Source organism: Bombyx mandarina, chromosome 15, assembly GCF_030267445.1.
Source record: "Bombyx mandarina strain Sakado chromosome 15, ASM3026744v2".
Taxonomy (NCBI): Eukaryota; Metazoa; Arthropoda; class Insecta; order Lepidoptera; family Bombycidae; genus Bombyx; species Bombyx mandarina.
Genome location: NC_143221.1, coordinates 14,185,439 through 14,206,595, shown reverse-complemented (window position 1 = coordinate 14,206,595; position 21,157 = coordinate 14,185,439). Strand labels below are relative to the sequence as shown.

Sequence of the window (21,157 nt, the reverse complement as noted above, 5' to 3'; positions counted from 1 at the left end):
GAAAATAAACGCGATCAGCGATTGTGAAATAATATGCAAATCGAGTCGTTGTGCTAAATATAAATGGGTAAATACTTCGTCGAATTTAGTATAGAACAAAACAACAATAGTATTATCGACTGATGCAAATGCGGTTCAAATTGTGTGACAGCTATCAAGTCTGAGTAGGTAACAGGTTTTTTTTACCATAAATTTTGCGATGTCAGAGTAACATCAAATTTGCATATGAATTAAATACTTTGAATGTTATTTCCTGACGTTTTCACCTAATCGCATTCGACAAAATTAAAGTAATTGTATATTTTGTGCTGCCGTTACAAAATGAACTTTCCCACGGGTCCTGCTAAAGTGCGCCTTCCCGTTTTCATACGTCATCTCTTGATAAATGGCGCGGAAATTTTGACGCTTTGCAGTATTCGATATATTTTTTCCTTCTTCTACATAAACTGGTAACCTCAAGAGGCTAGGCCAGCATTACCGAGCGAGTAGGTAAGCTCAAGGGCTCTAACCTGATGAACTAACCTGATTTACTGGTGGTAGGACCTCTTGTGAGTCCGCACGGGTAGGTACCACCACCCCGCCTATTTTCTGCCGTGAAGCAGTAATGCGTTTCGGTTTGAAGGGTGGGGTAGCCGTTGTAACTATATTGAGACCTTAGAACTTATATCTCAAGGTGGGTGGCGCATTTACATTGTAGATGTCTATGGGCACCTGTAACCACTTAATACCAGGTGGGCTGTGAGCTCGTCGGCCTATCTATGCAATAAAAAAAAGAAGGTTGGTGTTAGATCTTTGATGATATTAGGAAAACTTCAAAACAACTCCATCCTTACATTTTCCTCGGCGCTCATCCCAGTAAGCGTTTGTTTTACCTGCACGATATCTTGTATCCGCAAAAACGATCTAATGAGTGTGTCTCTATTAAAATAATATACGTTATATCGCACCTTTAGAATTATAGAGAACCATTTCGAAATTTTCGGATTCGAATTTAACTCAAAAATGGACATAGAACGACCTTTTTCAGGGACTCTTAATAATCAAATGACCAAAAGTCGTTTAGAAAGGGACACACTTATCCAACGGTCTCCTTCACTCCGTCCGTCTCTATATAATTTTAAAGGTCCGATACGTTTTTCCCAACAAATTTCGTGGTCATTACACAATACATGTCAACTTAAATAAATTATACCTAAATCACCAGAAACTAATATCATGAAAATAATGAAAATGTATTTTTTATTGCCCTAGTAGGCAGACGAGCATACGACCCTCCTGATGGTGAGTGGTTACCGTCGCCCCTGGACTTCAACAACGCCAGGGGCAGAGCCAAGCCGCTGCCGTATGGGCTTTGGTTCGAGACTAAGCTGTTTTGTGAGTGATCGCGGCTCCTGAGGCTGTCACTGAGTCAAATCGTGATAGTGTAGGTATGTATCTGTGATGAGGTATCTGGTAACCGGTTAGTACCAGATAGGATCAGCTCATCTGTCAATTTTCCTAGAAAAGAAAAAACGACAACAATGTCACTCGACATACACACACACATCTTACAGAAATTTTATCTAAATGTTATTTACAACAAAGATAATTTGTAAGATAAGGCACACATTTTGTACTTACAAAATAAGCTACAACTATTTTTATTTTTTTCTGTTACTGAAAAACGTTTGTGTATGAAACGTGTGAAAATCTGTGTACCAAATCTTAGCAGCTAATGAAAAGTGATTTTATTGGGATACAATCTTGAACCATTTTAAGCTTAAGGTATTGAAATAGACGGCAAATACGGCAATACATATAAGGGGGTGTCCTAAAACGAAACTTGAATGGATTGTTTGAATGAGGATGGGTCCGATTGGAAAAAGAGGATAACTCGATCCCATATAGTGGGATAAGAGCAAGAAGAAGAAACTGTCGTTAACTCAAAATATATAGAAGAGCACACTAAAGTGAGATACACTGAACTCATAGACACAGGCCATTGAGTTTCTCGTCGGATCTTCTCAGTGGGTCGCGATTCCGATCTTGTGGTAGATTCAGCGAAGCACTGCTCTTGCTGGGGCTACTGTTAGCAAATTCTCTCAAGTTGAGCCCGTGAGCTCACCTACCTTTTTTTTTATTGCTTAGATGGGTGGACGAGCTCACAGCCCACCTGGTTTTAAGTGGTTACTGGAGCCCATGGACACCGTAAATGCGCCACCCACCTTGAGATATAAGTTCTAAGATCTCGGTGTAGTTACAACGGCTGGCCTACCCTTCAAACCGAAACGCATTACTGCTTCACGGCAGAAATAGGCAAGGCGGTGGTACCTGCCCGCGCGGACTCACAAGAGGTCCTACCACCAGTAAAACCCACCAGTACCTGTCCGCGAGAAGCTTGGAATAACCCCTTCGGCTACCAGCGAATAGGTATTATCAAAAATTTGTCAACTACAAGGTCATATGGTATAATTTTATAAAGACGTCAAGAAAAGTGCATTTACCAGCCAATCATAGTTCCCATAACGGCTCAGACGAAGCTTATAAAATTGCATTAACGAGTTAACATTCTCACGTCTCAGTGGCTACCGGAACCTATAGATATTTTAATGTGAATGCCACAATCTACCCATGTAACTTTTGACCTGTCTTTCAATAGTATTGTCGGCTGTCCCAACCTTCAAACTCGAATCCATGGCAAAGCATTAGATCTTACAGTGACTTGAATATTTAAATCGAGCCATTTATTTAAATGATTTGTGGAATTAGATCGGATATAATCCTTTAAGACTATCTTCGTCGTAAGCGTCGATATTCGAATTTGTTAAGCGATTATGAGCTTTATAGCAATTGCGGTTTTGTAGTATTTCTCAAAAATTGAATTAATGTTTTTGCGTCTAGTCAGAGACGGTAAGTAATCCGTTAATATGTAAATATCAAATAACTCATTGATAACAATGTATTTGATGTGTGTACAATCTTAACGTTGTGTTAAAAACTATTTTTATGTTGTTTAATATGTGTTTTTCATACGTGTCGTTCGAAGTATGAAACCTCGTGTTATTTTATTTCTGTTGATCAGTATAATAGTGGTTTTTTTGGCGTTAGCTTTGTCGGGGTGGTTGATTTTTGGCAAAAAAGGTAATATAAAAATTGTCTGTTTTTTAACGTGACAACGTCTTATAATTCGATGGAGCGGCTGCACGCACGAAAAAACATGACTCATGCGACGTTACCGCACTCTGAGGCGTTCCATTGAAGGCTTGAAGTGCAAGCGAGAGCGCGCAACGAGCGACAAAGAGGCACAATCGGCCTCCGCGTTCGGCAGCGTTCGATTTCTGTCTCTCTCCTACTTGAGTGAGCGAAGCATTCGCGTGGACAGCTGCTATACAATAATACATTTACATGTTTTCGTCAAGTATGAAGTTCAGTGAAAAGTGAATGTGATGTCAATAGTTTATAGCAACGATAATTGCGATAATTGAAAAATGCAATCATTCCATCAGTATTTTCTTATGACGTTATCACGTTCAACTATCGTCAGTAAACCGACTTTACAGACAACCGACTTTTTTCGTTAGAAAAGTTCCTAATGGTGATAAGGTGGTAATGCTGTAGGCTGGTGGTAGGACTTAACCCGCACTTCCATCTTACCCTTTTCTGCCGTGAAGAGGTATTGCGTTTCGGTTTGAAGGGTAGGAAGGCCACTTAAAAAAGTCTCAAGATGCGTGACCGCATTTACATTGTTGATTTCTATGGGCTCCGGTAAACACTTAATATCAAGTTGGCCGTGAGCTCGACGACCCATCTAAGCGATAATAATAATAATCTGTGACACAGTTGCTATACAACATAAGTAAGTCTCATATCATATCAAAATTATATTATCTTATAGTGACATCAAAACTTGAAAACCGGCTCAGATGGATTGGATCAGCACAATAAGACGCTGCCTTCATAAATATTAATAAATTTTATAAATATATTAGTTAGGTGTTTAATATAACAGTACAATAGTTGAAGCATAAGTTGAATTGAAATAACCATACCACGTTACTACTACCATACCAAGAGCTGGATCACACGAGAAACAAAGTAATGAGTATGGAGTTCTTGTGTGTGTTTTTTTTGAAAACTATATCTATCTGCGAATATGTTAACGTTTATAATTTACAATATACCGAAATCAGTAAGGCTTAAAACGATTATTTATCTCCTCTGTTCAATAAACATTATTAGCGTAACGAGTAATTATCAAAAACGCGAAATATTTGACAGATTCCTGAATCTCGCTAAGGATATTTTCAAGAGATTTTTAAGCTATTGCATAGCTTTTGTCGCGGGCTTTAAGCGCGGCGATCGAATCAAGAAATTCCGTAACGTAAATAAAACCTTACACCCCGACTCCGCCTACCATGTGGCTCGCGTTCAACACATTCACAATGTTGCGCTGGTGTAGTGTTTGTGAATAAGCGCGCGGCGTGACGTCGCACTGCATGCGCATCATGAAAACTCTGCCCATCTCTCTCTCTCGGTCTAGTGTGAAGGGGACAGTTAATTTTTTGCTTTTGCTTATGTTAATAAATATAACGCGGTCTTCTTTTATTATTGATTAATATTAAATTATTATTGTCTAATTATAATTGCATAAGTTGATAAAAAAATGCTATATAATAAATAGCTTTACCGCGGCAGTCCCGCTCACGGGTTCAGCCTGAGAGAATCGCTAACACTGACCTAAAAAGCTAATACTGACTAAAGAGCAGTGCTTCGGAAATCTACCGGATCGGAATCGCACACACTGAGAAGATCCTATGAGAAACTGAGCGGGCTCTGTGGGCTAGTTTGTACGTCGAACTCTTAGTCGTAATCGAAGATTTCGACTGGAACGTTGACCGGTGCTTGAAGCAACCAGAGAAGCCTAAAAGCACTGAGAGCTGATTCGGAAGATACGACAAGACACGTTTGGACGACGGTGGCTTTGCTTTACCCCATCGCTTGGGTCAGATATGTATGTATGTATGTAACTAGCGGTGGCCACGATAAGAGGGTTATCGTGTCTTGCCGCTTTATCAAAGTTGCGATCTGACGCTTCCATAAGCCACTTACGTATTCATTCTAGATTTAGGTCGTCGTGAATATCAACATTCCTTACTTACTACCCTGCTCCAATGGCTATTCTGCAGAAACGGGATTGGATGACTTCGAAACTGACCAGCAGCTTTTTTTTTTAAGATAGAAGATTTACTAGTGGCCCGGAGGCTTTTCCAGTTTCACCAGGACAGGTGGGCGAGCAAAGGCTCAGCCAGAAGGAGTGGGATTTGCTAACAGCTGCCCGAGCGCCTCCGAAGGAGACCTAACAACTCAAGAGCAACTGCTTCGCGAATGAATCTACTACCAGATCGGAATCGCGACCCGCGATCCGGAGAAGATCCGGCGAGAAACTCAGCGAGCTCAAGCATGGGTTAGGTTGCACGTCGACCTCTTTGTCGAGTTCGACGAGTACGGTTACCGGGGTTCGAGTACGGTTACCGGGGTTCCTCAGCCTGACCAGCAGCTACGGAGACATCCCGTAGTAATACAATGGAAACTTACCACTCGTGGCTCCGGAAACCACTCTACATCAGGTTGATAATCGGCTCGTTCACAGATATATACAAATAGAAATAATAAATGACTTTACCTACGAATTTTCAACGATACACAATAAAGTATCATTGAAAATTCGTCCGCCACCAAGGTCGCTTAATTTAGACTCAAGTAGATGTCATCGAAGCGTTGTTTATTTATGTTGCCTTTCACGGTTATTTCTCAATGAAGACGACATAGTTGCGGGCACCATTAATTTATTATGGGACCAAGAGAGTTTGTGTTAGCAGTTCGCATAGTGATGAGGCCTTTAAGAAGTCTCGATGAGACAGTTTCAACATTAAATCCACGTTTTCTCGCAAATTAGAGACCTTTCTGATTTCACCACCGTTTTTTTGTTGTTTTTTTTTATTACTAAGCGGATATGTTCCATACACAAACCTGTGTATTATTTTTAGTGTGATGATAATACCCGCCATACTTGTATCAAATAATGAAAATATTCGGAAAAATCCGAAAAATCGGAAATATCCGAAATAAGTATGTTTTTTAAATAAATCCACCGCGAAACCACTTACTAGCATATTTATTATATAGATGTGACGCATATCTATGTTCAAGTAAACATAGTTACTGGCTTAAATGTATTTGAAAGCGTTAATATTATTCTTTTAGTGGTTACGAACGGCAGAAGTATTTGTTTTTGCAGAAATGTATTCGAGAATATTCGTGTATTTGGTTAAGTTATTTTTTTTTCTCAGGTAAGGTTTTCGTATTCTGATCGGATGTTATTATGATTAATGTGACCGAAGTGCTATGCCGGAATTTTTATATTATAAAAATAACCAGTAATTGATTAGTGTTAATGACGTTTGAGCATATATTTTTTCATTTTTAAATTGCTCCGTTACAATTTTTTTTCCTTAATTTTTTTCTTAATAACACTTTTTAACTTATTCTTATAGCGTTCTTATAAAGCTTTGTTTAGGCATTATGAGTTATACTATTTCTATGTATTTTAAATTTCAAAAAGTTACAAAATTATATTTAATTGTTTTCTTAAAAGTTATGTTGAGACTTTTTTCGGCGTTCCGTATTTGGATTGGGATTTTCACCCGAAATATCGTACAGCTTGAAATATCTAAAAAAACTACTGAGTAACCTGAGTATTAATATTTGTCGAAGGATTTCTGATAGTTAGCTGTTTCTATCCGTGATTTTCAAGTCATATAGTATATAGCCTTTGCAGTAGGCACTTGGAAGGAGAAAAAAAATATATATATATATATATATAATGGTATAAAATGTATATAATGATAGTTATGTGTTAGATTTTTTAAGTTACTAACATAGATTGTAATTATTACTAACAAAATGTTATGGTTTTAAAAAAAAAATAACTGAAATAAAGCATTAATAATAATAATAATAATATAGTTAATGCGGGCAAAAGATTTTACAGAATATGTTTTTTTTTTCTTTTCTTTTATTGCTTAGATGGGTGGACGAGCTCACAGCCCACCTAGTGTTAAGTGGTTACTGAAGCTCATAGACATCTACGACGTAAATGCGCCACCCACCTTGAGATATAAGTTCTAAGATCTCATTATAGTTACAACGGCTGACCTGCCCTTCAAACCGAAACGCAATTACTGCTTCACGGTCTTTTATTGTAATGATCATAAAAGATATAAATAACAAAATTTGAACCGTCGGCCTAATTAGCTATCACATTAACATAATAACAGATCTTCCATTTCTCAATCCCACGCATGGATAGTCGTCTTAGAAGACAACACTCCGTTAAAAAATCTTTGAATTGTTTCTGAATAATATTAGAAAAAAAACGACACTGCTTTGAAGCCACGACAAGGAAAACATGGGCATTATGGTTTTTTTTTTATTGCCCTTGTAGGCAGACGAGCATACGGCCCACCTGATGGTGAGTGGCTACCGTCGCCCATGGACTTCAGCAATGCCAGGGGTAGAGCCAAGCCGTTGCCTACCGCTTAATACTCTCCACAAATTGGTGAAATTTCATGTTTAAATACTAAAATTTTAAGTTATAAGTTTTCACTTCCTTCATTGTTTTTTATCAAAGTGACCTTCAGTTTGTTTTCCTCATTAGGGACTGTGCTGGAAGGAATTCCGCATTGAAATAAGCAATGCTTTACATTACTGTTTTTTCTTCATACACATTTTACAACAATTATTATTGTGTACACAGTGGTGGATTTACAATATCGGCAGTCGGGGCAAGTGCCCAGGGCGGCAAATTTTTTAGGGCGGCAAAATTTTGAAAGTAAAAATGTTTTTTTTAGTCTTATCAAGATTGCTCAATAAAATTAAATAAATTCTAATAATCAATAATTTTCTTTTTAATTGATAATTCAAGAAATCTAATTCATCTATTATTTGTGAATCATTATTTTGGCACTTTTGGTAAAAATTAATAATCAAAATGATTTAATCAATTTATTTCCTTGGAGATTTAAAATAATAATCGATTTTTCTATTTTCTGTAATTAAAGAAATTTAATACGTTTTTTTTATGTAATATAATTATGAGTCACCCTTAGTCAAAATTTATAATTGTTAGAAAAAAAACAAATATTTATTTATGTTTTTGGAATATGTATATGACATAAAAAGGGAAAATTTTCCGCAATAAAGGAGTTATTTTAATTTTTTTAAACAAAATTAAATAATCTATAAGTTTAGTTAAAATTCCAGTATTGGGTCGGATTTTTTTCCGGTGCCCAGGAGCGGCATTAAGTTTAAATCCGGCCCTGTGTGTACACATAAAAATGTAATTAGGAAATTTCCCAAAATAATATATTCTTCAAACCAGAAACATCACAGTTTCTTTAATTTTTTTTTATTTAACTGTTTATTTTACTTCTGTTAAAAAAATCTTGATAGGCTCAATCTTCTAAGATTGATCGGTTTGAATGCTGCATGTTTGGTTTGAATGCGGTGCTGTGTGCACGTCGCTCCGCAGATTTTTTTTTCCTAACTATGCTGATAGACTTGAGAGGCTATTTCAACTTCACCCTTACGTGTGTAGGTGAGCTCACGAGGCTCAAACCGGAGTGTTGCTAACGCTGACCCTAGCAAGAGCAGTGCGTCGCAGGATTTACCACCGGATTGGAAACGCGACCCACTAAGAAGAAGTGAAGATTGAAGTCGTCGTGGCCTAACGGATAAGACGTCCGAAGCATTCGTGTTGAAGCGATGCACCGGTGTTCGAATCCCGCAGGCGGGTACCAATTTTTCTAATGAAATACGTACTCAACAAATGTTCACGATTGACTTCCACGGTGAAGGAATAACATCGTGTAATAAAAATGAAACCCGCAAAATTATAATTTGCGTAATTACTGGTGGTAGGACCTCTTATGAGTCCGCACGGGTAGGTACCACCGCCCCGCCTATTTCTGCCGTGAAGCAGTAATGCGTTTCGGTTTGAAGGGTGGGGCAGCCGTTGTGACTATACTGAGACCTTAGAACTATATCTCAAGGTGTGTGGCGCATTTACGTTGTAGATGTCTATGGGCTCCAGTAACCACTTAACATCAGGTGGGCTGTGAGCTCGTCCACACATCTAAGCAATTAAAAAAAAAAAAAAAAAAAAAAAAAAAAAAAAAAAAAAAAAAAAAAAAAAAAAAAAAAAAAAAAAAAAAAAAAAAAAAAAAAAAAAAAAAAAAAAAAAAAAAAAAAAAAAAAGAGGATCCGGCGAGAAACTCAGTGGGCTGTGTTTATAGGTTAATTCGTGATGATCTAAAGAGTAACTTAGGCTACTTTTTTAGACTAGCTTCGCCCCGCGGCGTCACCCACGGTATGAAAATAACCGCGGTTAACATCGCGGGACTCTGCTATTAATAATAAAATTTAATGTTTCCGAAGCGAAGCGAGGGCGGGTCGCTAGTGTATTATAATATTATTGAATGTTATTTTGTCTCTACTTTGACCTAAATTTTTGGCTCAAGGAGACCCTTCATTAAGCCACTGTGTTCATCGTAAATAAGTTGCTTACACAGCTGTATACATCAGGCGAATAATATAACTGCCTATACAACAATATATACAAGAACAATTACGACAATCTGTCGGTGCATCGAGATATGACAGCCGCTCAGATGAAGACGTTCCTTTTGCTGTCGCTTAATTAAAGGAAATATATATGTTTTTTTTTATTTTCTTAGCTGTAAATCGGAAGCTCGAATTAATGACGTCACCGAAGCCAGAATCCTCATTGACCACGACGGAGGTGCCGATGATTCTTTAGCGATATTCACAGCGCTGCTGTATGAGGAGAAATTCAATGGGTATGTGATTATCTGCCAATGTATATTAGATCGATAACCTAAAATCAAAGGTTTGTTTTTGTGCATTCCGTAATAAAGTACACGATTATTAAAAAACGTGATTGCTGAACGTAAATTGCCTTTGCCGTAAATGTTTTTTTTTCTACCTGTTCGCTGGTAGCTTAGGGGGCAATTTCAGCGAGAGGCGGATTATCCGTAAGGCAAACTAGGCACGTGCCTAGGGGCGTGTAGTTACAAGGGGCGCGCGAGCTCAGTATTTTTAAATAAATAAAGAAAGTAACATATCGACGATTAAGAACTAAATACTGATCTATAATCTAAAACTATAATAGATTATATTGCACAAGCATCGATATACTCGTATTAAGCAACATTGCGGGTTTGTTTGTATTTCATTCGCGCATTAGCGTAAATACAAGGGTCCCGGTCTACTAAAGTCTAGGGTTTGATGATACAACGTCATCGTAATTGCAAAAACAACTAGTTAAAATTTATAGTATTATGATGGCTATCTATGGCCGTTACAGGGGCGCCGATAACGTGATTGCTTAGGGCGCTCTGGACCTATAATCCGTCACTGATTCCAGCTACGCCCGCTCGGGTAGGTGAGCTCTCGGACTCAACCTGAGACAATTTGCTAACACTAGCCCTAGTAACAGTAGTAAGTACTTCGCAGAATCTACCACCGGATCGGAATCGCGACTCTCTAAGAAAATCCGCCGCGAAGCTCAGTGGGGTACCTAAAATGTTTTCGAATCGCCAAATCGTCGCAATTTCACAGCCCTACACATTTGTTTGCAGCTAATGTATTAAAATCGATACAATTGAATTCAATTATTATGAATACGTATCGGAAGAATAAAATAAATGCGTGCAAATTGATTATTTTATTGCTCAGTCTCGTTGGTTGCAAGGTTTTTTTTTTATTACACGCAAAAACACGAAAAGCGATTACATTCCTGTAAATAACGACCATATTTACTTTTACGATTGCATTTAATTTTTAAATATTATTATGGTTTTACAAATCCGACAATACAACTGATATTTCGACCTCATGTCACAAAGTCGAGTGCAACATTAACAATGACAATGTCAATGACGACGTTCACGCACATAGTAGGAACACCCAATAGGCTCTGAAAAGTCTATATTTTCATGAAAGACATTTCGCTATCGGGATTGCGGTGCTATTGTTTTTTTTTTTTTGATTTTGTATCCAAGCAACCAAAAAAACCCCAAAAAAACAATCTGAAACCTTGTTTGAAAAAGACCGACTGAAAAAAATTAAGCGCGCACGGCGGGAAGTCGTTGGATGCGGAAGGCGGAGGACCGCATTATGTGGAAGGCATTGGGGAAGGCCTATGTCCAGCAGTGGGCAGATAAAGGCTGATGATGATGATGAACACAGCGGTCAGGGATCATCGTGGGGGAACTTTCACTCCAAAACAGCGTGGTACGTAACACAAATTTTGGAAACGCACTATCGATGAGAACAATGGTTCTATTATAAGTAATACAGATGAAATGCGCCTGTGGAAAACGGGTCCGATCTTAAAAAGGAAATGACAGGATTCTCTAAAAAAAGTCTTCCAAGCACTCCTCATTGAACATACGGTACAAAACCAACAGAGAACCACAGATCCAGAGGTTCCAAGCGATCCGTGAGAACTGAACGCAGACGTTTCCCCAGTACTAGTTATAAAGGAAGAATCCTAGCTTTGGATTATTCAATTAGTTTACTTCTTTCTTATTCCAGACCGAAAGTCATAGGTTTGACTACAACACACGGTAACGTCAATGAAGATCAAGTTTACGTAAACAGTCAAAGAATATTGGGTGTGGCGAACAGAAGAGATGTGAGTTGATTTGATATGGTTTACTGGTAAGACCTCTTGTGAGTCCGCACGGCTAGGTACCACCACCCTGCCTATTTCTGCCGTGAAGCAGTAATGCGTTTCGGTTTGAAGGGTGGGGCAGCCGTTGTAACTATACTGGGACCTAGAACTTATGTCTCAAGGTGGGTGGCGTATTTACGTTGTGGATGTCTATGGGCTCCAGTAACCGCTTAGCACTAGGTGGGCTGTGAGCTCGTTCACCCGTCTAAGCAATAAAAAAAAGGTATAAAATTATTTTTAGCCATAAGAAACCCGATGATGGGTGTGAGTTTTTTTCATGTAGTATTTCCGTCTCTTACAGTCTTCGGATATACGCATTCAGTTCTGATCAAATCGTCGACTCTGTCTACGTTTCTAAGTAGATTTTGAGGGAACCATTCTGGTACTCTTGGCTTTGAATAGCTTGTAATAAGTTTGAACGATTTCAATGGTACTTCAGTTCAGTAGGTACCATTTGAGGTTTTAGCGCAGTGGACAAGAAGCTCACTTAATTTACTTAAGGTCCACTTTTTTGGGCCGGGGATCGAACCATGGGGGAGAGCCCCATGTTGAGGGGGCATGGGGGGTATGTGGAACTATTTTTAAGCTCATGACCGAATCATGAAATTCCGTAACGAAAAAAACCTTACACCCCTCACTCCGCCTACCATGTAGCTCGCGTTCAACACATTCACACGTTGCACTTGCGTAGTGTTTGTGAATAAGCGCGTGACGTGACGTCACACTGCATGCGCATCATGAAAAGTCTACCCATCTCTCTTTCGCGCGGTCTAGCTTATGAGTGTGAAGGGGACAGTTAAGGTTTTAATTTTAATAATGTTTAATATAGCGTGGTCTTGTTTTATTATTGTTTTAATATTAAATTATCATTGTCTAATTATAATTGCATAAGTTGATGAAAAATGCTATGCAATAGCTTTACCGCGGCAGTTCCCGAGTGCCACACGTTTTTTATTTTTTTATTTCAGTAGTCGTAAGTATTAAAACGCTACGGGTAATTACGACTAGATACATTAAGACCTTAATAAATCAAAACTTTGAACAGCAATAACCTTCTTTGCCAAACTCAAAGAAGGTTATTCGAAGCAATTTTCAGAAATACATGCAAAATGTTAAACAAATGAGTTATATCTGTTCTTATTGTAAAGGGTAATTATTTACCATCTTAGGTATATCTTACCATAATAGTTACCATCTACATGGGGAATTTCGACTATTTAAAACGATAGAGGAAGAAAAAAATAACCTTGAAATTACAGGTACCGATCTACAGAGGCTGCTCTGAGCCACTAATTGGAGGTTCTGTTAGTGACTTCTACTTTGGAAACGATGGTCTGGGAGATCATGAGAACGTTGAATACCAGAGCATTGCGGCTGAGAAGGAACACGCCGTTTTTCGTATAATTGAACTGTCAAAATTATATCCAGGTGGTCTCATTGAATATTTCATATTTGTAATTTTTACCACGTAGATGAACTTTACAATAATGTTTGGAGACTTTTTGGCAGGAAACCGAGAAGTGAAGTGGTGCGGATTGTATTATTTTCATAGTTTGGTGTTTCTTCAACGAATTATTTAGCATCTTTAAACAGTCAGTGGACGTTTTTCCTTTGGGTTTTTCCAAAAAGCCTAAGGAGTAAGCCGCAGTAAATTCCTATTGACATGCATTACCTTACTTTATCACATGTCGTTTCATTACTTTTGTTTCAATTTCTTTCCAACGGATTAAAAATTCAAATGAATCAACCTTATTTCATTCATATTTAATAATAGTTGAAGCCTTTTATGATCTCGTTACTGGCAACTGGATAAATTGCTATAGTGAAAAAAGAGAAAAGAAGAAAGTAAACTTTTTATTGGCATAGGGTAACCAATTGAGTCGAAACAAGTTAGTCCAGTTAGTCCATGATCTATAGACATCATACCGTGTGAATTTCCTCGCCCTCCTTGAGATAAGAGTATATAGTCTCAACTTCTTCGGCATAGTGACCTATCTAGTCTTTCACGCCGAAACCCGTGATTGCTCTCTGACTGAATATGAAGAACGATGAAATTTGCACGCAAATTCAATATCCAAATCACCAACAAACTATGACAGAAAAGCTTCTGGACTTCATCACAATATAGCTTCGTCTTCACCATTTTTCTTTTAAAGAACATATTTATTATTATTCTTTACACTTCTTCACTTTCAGGTAATTTGGAAATAATCGCTATTGGTCCCTTGACTAATATTGCTATGGCTGTGAAAATTGATCCGTTTTTCCTAAGTCGACTATCACGCCTAGTTATAGGTGCTGGGTATATATACAGTAAGTAGATAGATTAAACTTTACTGAGAGAGAAAAACTTTAGTGAGCTTTTTAACCTTTCATTAAATGCGGCTCTGTATTGAGTTTATGATGAGCTCGTGAACTGGAGCTAAATACCGTTAAAATGCCTGGTCAACTTATTACAATTAAACTTAATCCAGATGTATGAACCATATTTTGATGGTCTGATAATGAATACGAAAGTCGTATAACAGAAGCTTTAAGAAGATGATAGACGAGTTCTTAGAATCATTTTGAGACATGGAGATGGAAGTCGACCTACATATATCCAGTAGAAGTAGAAGAAAACTAGTATTAGGACAGGAAACAATTGAGAAGGAGAAAGTGATATGAAGAGAGAAATGCTATTAGGGATGAGTTACGGAAATGCAGTAGCAGTAGCTTGGAAAGGCGTATCTACACATTTCATGAATAGGTTCGCCGAATATTAACAGTGGTTCGATCCATAATGTATATGTGTTAAAACAACAATAAGGCAAATGATGACAGCTTTGCAGGCAGCGGCTTAGCTCTGCCCCTGGCATTGCTGAAGTCCATGAACGATGGTATCCACTCGCCACCTGGGACCATATGCTCGTTTGCCTACAAGGACAAAAAAAACTTCCAATGTAAGTTCAGAACTCACTCACGAGTGCTCAGGTTACCAGTTATAGATTGAAAACTTTCAGGTGATGACTACAAAGAACCAGAGTTCAATGTGGATATGGATGTCGAAGCATACCACATCGTGACAAGAAGCGCAAGCCCTGATATAGTCACCATACTGCCTTTCTCGCAAGTCCGAACATGGTTGAATATTAGTAATGTATGTTTGTATTGCTTAACTGGGTGAAGAAACATGGTCCATCTGGTGTCAATTAGCCCATAAACGTCAACAACGTAAATGCCCCCGCTCGCCTTTATAATACATTAGTTCAAAGTCTCAGATTTTAGTTCAAACTGGCTGCGCCACCCTTCAAACCAAAACGCATAAATGCTTCAGAGCTTCTGAAACTAGGCAAGACAGTGGTACCTAACCATGCGGACTCACAACAACTCAGGTACGGACTACCACCAGTAGCCTGTACCTGAATATGGTCTGCCCAAGTTAAGATATTGTTAGCACAGATTGTGTGCTATCAGATTCAGAAGATCTGCGTTTTCGGCTGTTAATCAAAAATGTGGTCCATACAGCCGTCTGAAATGTTATCCCAACCTGCCAAATAATTTCCTAATATCTGTCCTCAAAAGTCGTCACCTTTACTACTCTTCCCAACTTCTAATTCAGTTCTGACAATAGAGCACGCTGCAAGCAGGCACGCTCCGATTTCGATACTAAAACAGTCGTTAGACGATTGGGATTGAAATTTCAATGTCATATCTCAAGTTATCCATTAGTAGTATTAGACAGTCTGCTACTTTTTCATATAGACAAAAAAAGCGAATTTTTTTTCATAGGTGAGCTCACGGGGCTCTAACCTGACGAGTTGCTAACACTAGCTCTAGCAAGAGCAGTACTTCGCAGAATCTACCACCGGATCGGAAACGCGATCCACTGAGAAGATCCGACATAAACCGCACACGACAGACCCAACTGTCAATTTTCTATAGTGTCGATCTCATAGTTTTGTCTTACAGGAATGGCGCACGCAAACTTTGGGTTCAATTAATACGGATATAATGAAGGCTCAAAATTCTTACGAACGAACGTCATTGGGTAAAAGCCGTTATTGGTCGACCCTAGACCCTGCTGTTGTTGCCATAGCTCTGGACGAGACGATCGCTGAGGAGACTGTCTTCTCAAACAACAGTGTTGTACTATGCGGTAATTATTTTTGGGAACCATAATTTGGCGAAATTTCGGGTCGTGGTTTGCTACGACCCTCGTCTCGATCTCTTTGTGGATACGAGCTTAATAAAACAAAATAATAAATAGTCGGGAATAAATCATGACGGTCATCCAACCCTAATTTAAGATTTCCAGTGTTATAGGTACCAGAGACTTACTTACATACTTTTAAATATATACATATATATGTTACGTATTATGTATGTATGTAATGTATATTTAAATATATACGTATAAAAATAATGAACAACCAGAAAAAGAGCAAACAAATCTGTTCATGATCTAATGTTTGCCCGACGTTGGAATCGAACCCACGACCCTCGGCGCAACAGTTAGGATTGCTAACTAATGCACCAACGAGTTAGTCAAAGAACAAAAGTAGGTATTAATAGTTAAAACTACTTTTACTTACTACTGTCGTCCACGAATACTGCATAAAGTATTTGGGAAATAACATTATCATGTCCTTGTAAAAACGGGAGATTAAATTAATTGTAAAAAAATTAAAAAGAAATAATAGTTTAAAAAAATAACAAAATACGCTTTTATAGAAAATCCAACTAAAAAATAGAAAATAAATTTTAATAAATTTGAATTAAAAATAGTGTAAGAAAAAATGATTTTGTTTTGCAATTAAAAATGTTTTTACGGTTTAGTTTATCATTCATTATTTCACGAATAGAAGCAAAGTCGACCGTGGCTCCGGTGATTGTTGTATTTGAAATTTTCGGATAATGCAAACGAAATAATAAATAAGTTTTAAAAATAGTTTTAAATGTGTGTGTTTTTTCTAGGTTCAAATCGCGGCGTTGTCTTGAATGATTTTGGCTCAGAACCAAACGTCAAACTGTGGTACAGACTTAATATGCAAAAGTACAAGCGATTCTTGTTGCGAGTGTTTAGTGTTGAATAAATTTTTACATTGTAAACTTGTTTTCTTTACTTTGAAACATACGAAAATAATTATAGTTTAATAAACTCTGAATAGGTATTAAGTTTTCAGTACTGAGAATTTTCAAGGTACGAAATCTCTTGACTTAATTTAAGACTAATGCCCGTATCTTTAGACGTTTCGTAAAATAGTCCTCCACTCTTAACTCATCCGATGATGCTCGAGCATTCCCTCCAAACTTACTCGAGTTTGGTATTTTTAGTCGACCATTACAATATTCCTCAACTGTCCTCGAGTGAGGTAGTAATGATGAAAATTTGATCAAGCTAGCATCAAACCCATAGTGTTCTGTAGTCTATGGTCATTGTTTAATGTCAAAATCAAGCTGCCGCTGTCTGTTTGACACTAGATGAACTTGTTTAATGTTTTGGTTGCTGAGTTATTCGTCAATATGTGCGCGTGCGGTAAATATGAAAGTGTATTATTTATTTTCTAACCTATTATTATTTTAGATTTCGGATCCGGCTTTGTATTTTTATTCGCCGCTTTTGTGTGATTTTGGTTGCATCGTGTTGTTGAAGTGCTTTTCCACAACCACCAGTTTATTATTATATAAATAAAACTTATAATCGCATTTACTTTATTTATCAGGTAGTAAGCAAAATATGACTCTTATGTAGGTAAATAAAATAAAGTGTTTCAAATGTCTAACTTCGAACTATTTACTTTATTAATAAATATTATCAAAATTAAATTATCAAAATATGCGGGAATCATGCACAGATCCAGGCCATTGCACAACAATATCATATATTTCCATTTGCGGTCCACATACTATTTGGACATTGATAGAAAACCCGCCTTGAGGAACGTTCAAGGTACGTCGCGACGTACCTTAACTTGACAGTTCGTTCACTTCACTCCGGTTAGGAAATTTTTCCAAGGACGTTTGAGTGGAGTTTATTTTTACGACTAATCATACCGAAACGCGCGTTGGAGGTTGAGTCGAGTCGAGTTAAGCTCGTGTAAACGACTAAAGATACGGGTGTAACTCTTGAATTTCTTTGATTTAGTTCTAATGTGGACTACGAGATGGCGGTAATGTAAACACCACATAAAATCTCTATAAAAATGAATTGCTGTTCGTTAATCTCACTAAAACTCGAGAACGGCTGAACCGATTTGGCTAATTTTGGTCTTGAATTATTTGTGGAAGGCCAGAGAAGGTTTAAAAGGTGAAAAAATATGAAAATGCTCGGAATTATATAAAAACAAACAATTTTGATTTAACAATTTAAGTTTATTTTATACAAAAGTTTAGGTCTTTTATTTATCGATTGAGGCACTACGAAGTTTGTCGGGTCAGCTAAAATCTATCTGTTAAAAAAAACAAAATAAGGAACCTTTATCATTCACTTTTTCTTTATTCACTTTCAATGTATTGTGATTTATCAACGACAATAATGAAACAAAGGACAATGACTTGCAAAGTAAACTGAGAAAATATGAAGTTTACATTAAAGTACAGATTACAGTTAATTAACGTCTATACGCGTGTTTCCTTGTGATTTGGTGTTAGTTTTATTTGAGAATTTTAAAAGAAGTCAAATGAAGCCGACCTCAGCCTAATCTGAGTACAAAATGTAAATATGATAATAATATCTCACTAAGATAACTTCTCGACGTCAAATGAATGAATGAGAATTGTCGTGTATGACTACAGATAAAGATTAAGGCAGTCTTCTGATGTAAACTTTTGCGATTATTGCTTAAATTAGATTCAGATACTTACGTCGTATTTAAACCAACAAGCATAAGTTCATGTTTTATTGCCATTTAAAGCATAGTTCATGTTTTATTGCAATTTATAGCCTCTTAGGCTCTACTTACTTTGAGAAGGCGGCACGACATGAAAATCCTCTTGTCGTGGCTGCCGGGAATTACATACCCGATCCTGTGGACCGAATGGTAAACAGTCGACGTCGCTCTAACGGATCCTCCCGATCCATTAACGGTGCTTTTAGGTACCTCAAGCACCGGTCACCATTCTCGCTGAACCCGTCGCTTGCGACGAAGGGCTCGACAGTAAATTAACCCATAGATACAGCCCACCGAGTTTCTCGCCGGATCTTCTCAGTGGGCCGCGTTTCCGATCCGGTGGTAGATTCTGCAAAGCACTGCTCTTGCTAGGGCCAGTGTTGGCAGCACTTCCGGTTTGACACCCCGTGAGATGACACGTCAAGGCGAAGCCGAAATAGTCGCTCAAGGCTATCAGCATAGGTAAGGAACAAAGGCTCTACTGGAAAGTGGAACTCAATCACGTCAACAACATAAATGCCGCCACCCACGAAACTGGCAGGGTTTGATTTTTATTACACGATGTTATTTCTTCACTTCAGTTCATGAGTTGAATACGTGTTTCAATAGAAAAGAGAGAGAGAGAGAGAGAGAGAGAGAGAGAGAGAGAGAGAGAGAGAGAAAGAGAGAGAGAATACACTTTATTGCACACCAAAACACAATTTACATTCAAAAACAATCAAAAAAAGCAGATAGATACATTTGTACAATAGGCGGTCTTATCGCTAAAAGCAATCTCTTCCAGACAACCGTTTAATTTATAGAAATTCTGGAAAATATAAAAAATATAGCAGGTATGTTGCGGTGTAATACATTATATGGTGGATAATACATTATTATAGAAAATATATACATACAATAAACAAAATATATACCAATATTTATATACCAATTATATACCAATATACGTACTTACATACAATATATACTAATATACTTACATACACCTAATACATCAACAGTATGGAAATAACAAATGATGATGCAAACAAACAGCTTGGTACTTAAGTAGCTGCGGGACTCGAACAACGGCTCTATCCGATGATATGCAGGCGAAGTAAAATGTCCCTTAGAAATAAGGTGACACTCTACAAAACTTGCATACGCCCCGTCATGACCTATGTGCAAGTGTAGTGTTCGCTCACGCGGCCCGCACTCACTTAAAATCCTTCCAAATTATTCAATCCCGTTTTTGCAGGATAGCCGTCGGAGCCCCGTGGTTCGTCAGGAACGTCGACCTCCATGACGACCTGGACTTAGAGTCCATCAGTAAGTATTTACAGTCGGCGTCGATGCGCCACTTCGATAAAGCGGCACGACACGAAAACCCTCTCATACATCGTGGCCGCCGGTAACTACATTCCCGATCCTGCGGACAGAATGGAAAGCAGTCGACGTCGCCCAAAACACGTCATCTCGGATCCTCCCGATCTACTAACGGTGCTTCTGGTACTTCAAGCACCGGTCACCGTTCTCGTCGAACCCGTCGCTTGCGACGAAGGGCTCGACGAGTAAATTAACTCTCAGACACAGCCCACTGAGTTTCTCGCCGGATCTTCTCAGTGGGTCGCGTTTCCGATACGGTGGTAGATTCTGCGAAGCACGACTCTTGCTAGGGTTCGTGTTAGCATCGTCGTCAGGTTTGAGCCCCGTGAGCTCACCTACTAGTTAAGGTTCCGCTGGAATAGCCTCTCTAGGCTACCAGCTTAGGTAGGAAAAAAAAAAAAAGAACAACGGCATTCTTTCGTATCGAGCGTCTTATGCTTTAGGCCATGATGACTTCGTATTCGCATAGTACTCAATAAACTTAAAATAGAAAATAATGATTTGACATAAACTTCAAATTAAATTTCGATTGTTATGGTTCACCAACCAATACTTTTTCTATACGAATACAGCAAAACGTCAACCGCTTCAAAACATTAAAACAATAATAAAATAAGAACACTCTATATTTATAAACATTATTAACAAAACATTATTTGTCACATTAGCTGACACATTAACTGTCCCCCTCACACTAGATCTTCACTCAGCTAGACCGCGCGAGAGAGAGATGGGCAGACTTTTCATGATGCGCATGCAGTGCAACGTCACGCGGCACGCTTATTCACAAACACTACACAAGCGCAACGTGTGAATGTGTTGAACGCGAGCTACATGGTAGGCGGAGTAGGGGTATTAGGTTTTATTTTCGTTACAGAATTTCTTGATTTAGTCGACGCGCTCAAAGCCCGCGCTAAAACCTATGCAATAGCTTAAGAGCATTTCTCAAAATTTTTGACCACAGCCGCAATGTTGATGTCCCATACTTTGGCCTTTGATTATTTTTTTACTACTATGTATAATATTATTATAAATAGCATGCATGACTGTCGTAACTTCATTTATATTACTTAATTATCAGAGAAAATATCAAAACAATAAATAAAACACACTAACTACAATAAAT

General features: G+C 38.0%; 1 protein-coding gene across 2 annotated transcripts; it reads left to right on the top strand.

Annotated features, from left to right (window-relative positions):
* Window positions 1-3,007: 3,007 nt before the first annotated feature.
* Window positions 3,008-16,885, top strand: LOC114248578 (uncharacterized). 2 transcript variants are annotated; one of them, XM_089732899.1, is made up of 8 exons: window positions 3,008-3,119; window positions 9,772-9,896; window positions 11,656-11,755; window positions 13,054-13,222; window positions 13,991-14,107; window positions 14,797-14,933; window positions 15,746-15,932; window positions 16,751-16,885. In XM_089732899.1, exons 1-8 carry the CDS (start codon window positions 3,027-3,029, stop codon window positions 16,867-16,869), a joined length of 1,047 nt encoding a protein of 348 aa, XP_089589025.1. In that variant the 5' UTR covers window positions 3,008-3,026; the 3' UTR covers window positions 16,870-16,885. The 2 variants fall into 2 exon arrangements, with proteins under 2 accessions (XP_089589025.1, XP_028037660.2); XM_028181859.2 differs by lacking the exon at window positions 3,008-3,119 and adding an exon at window positions 6,201-6,329 and having other exon boundaries at window positions 9,774-9,896.
* The last annotated feature ends 4,272 nt before the right edge of the window (window positions 16,886-21,157 follow it).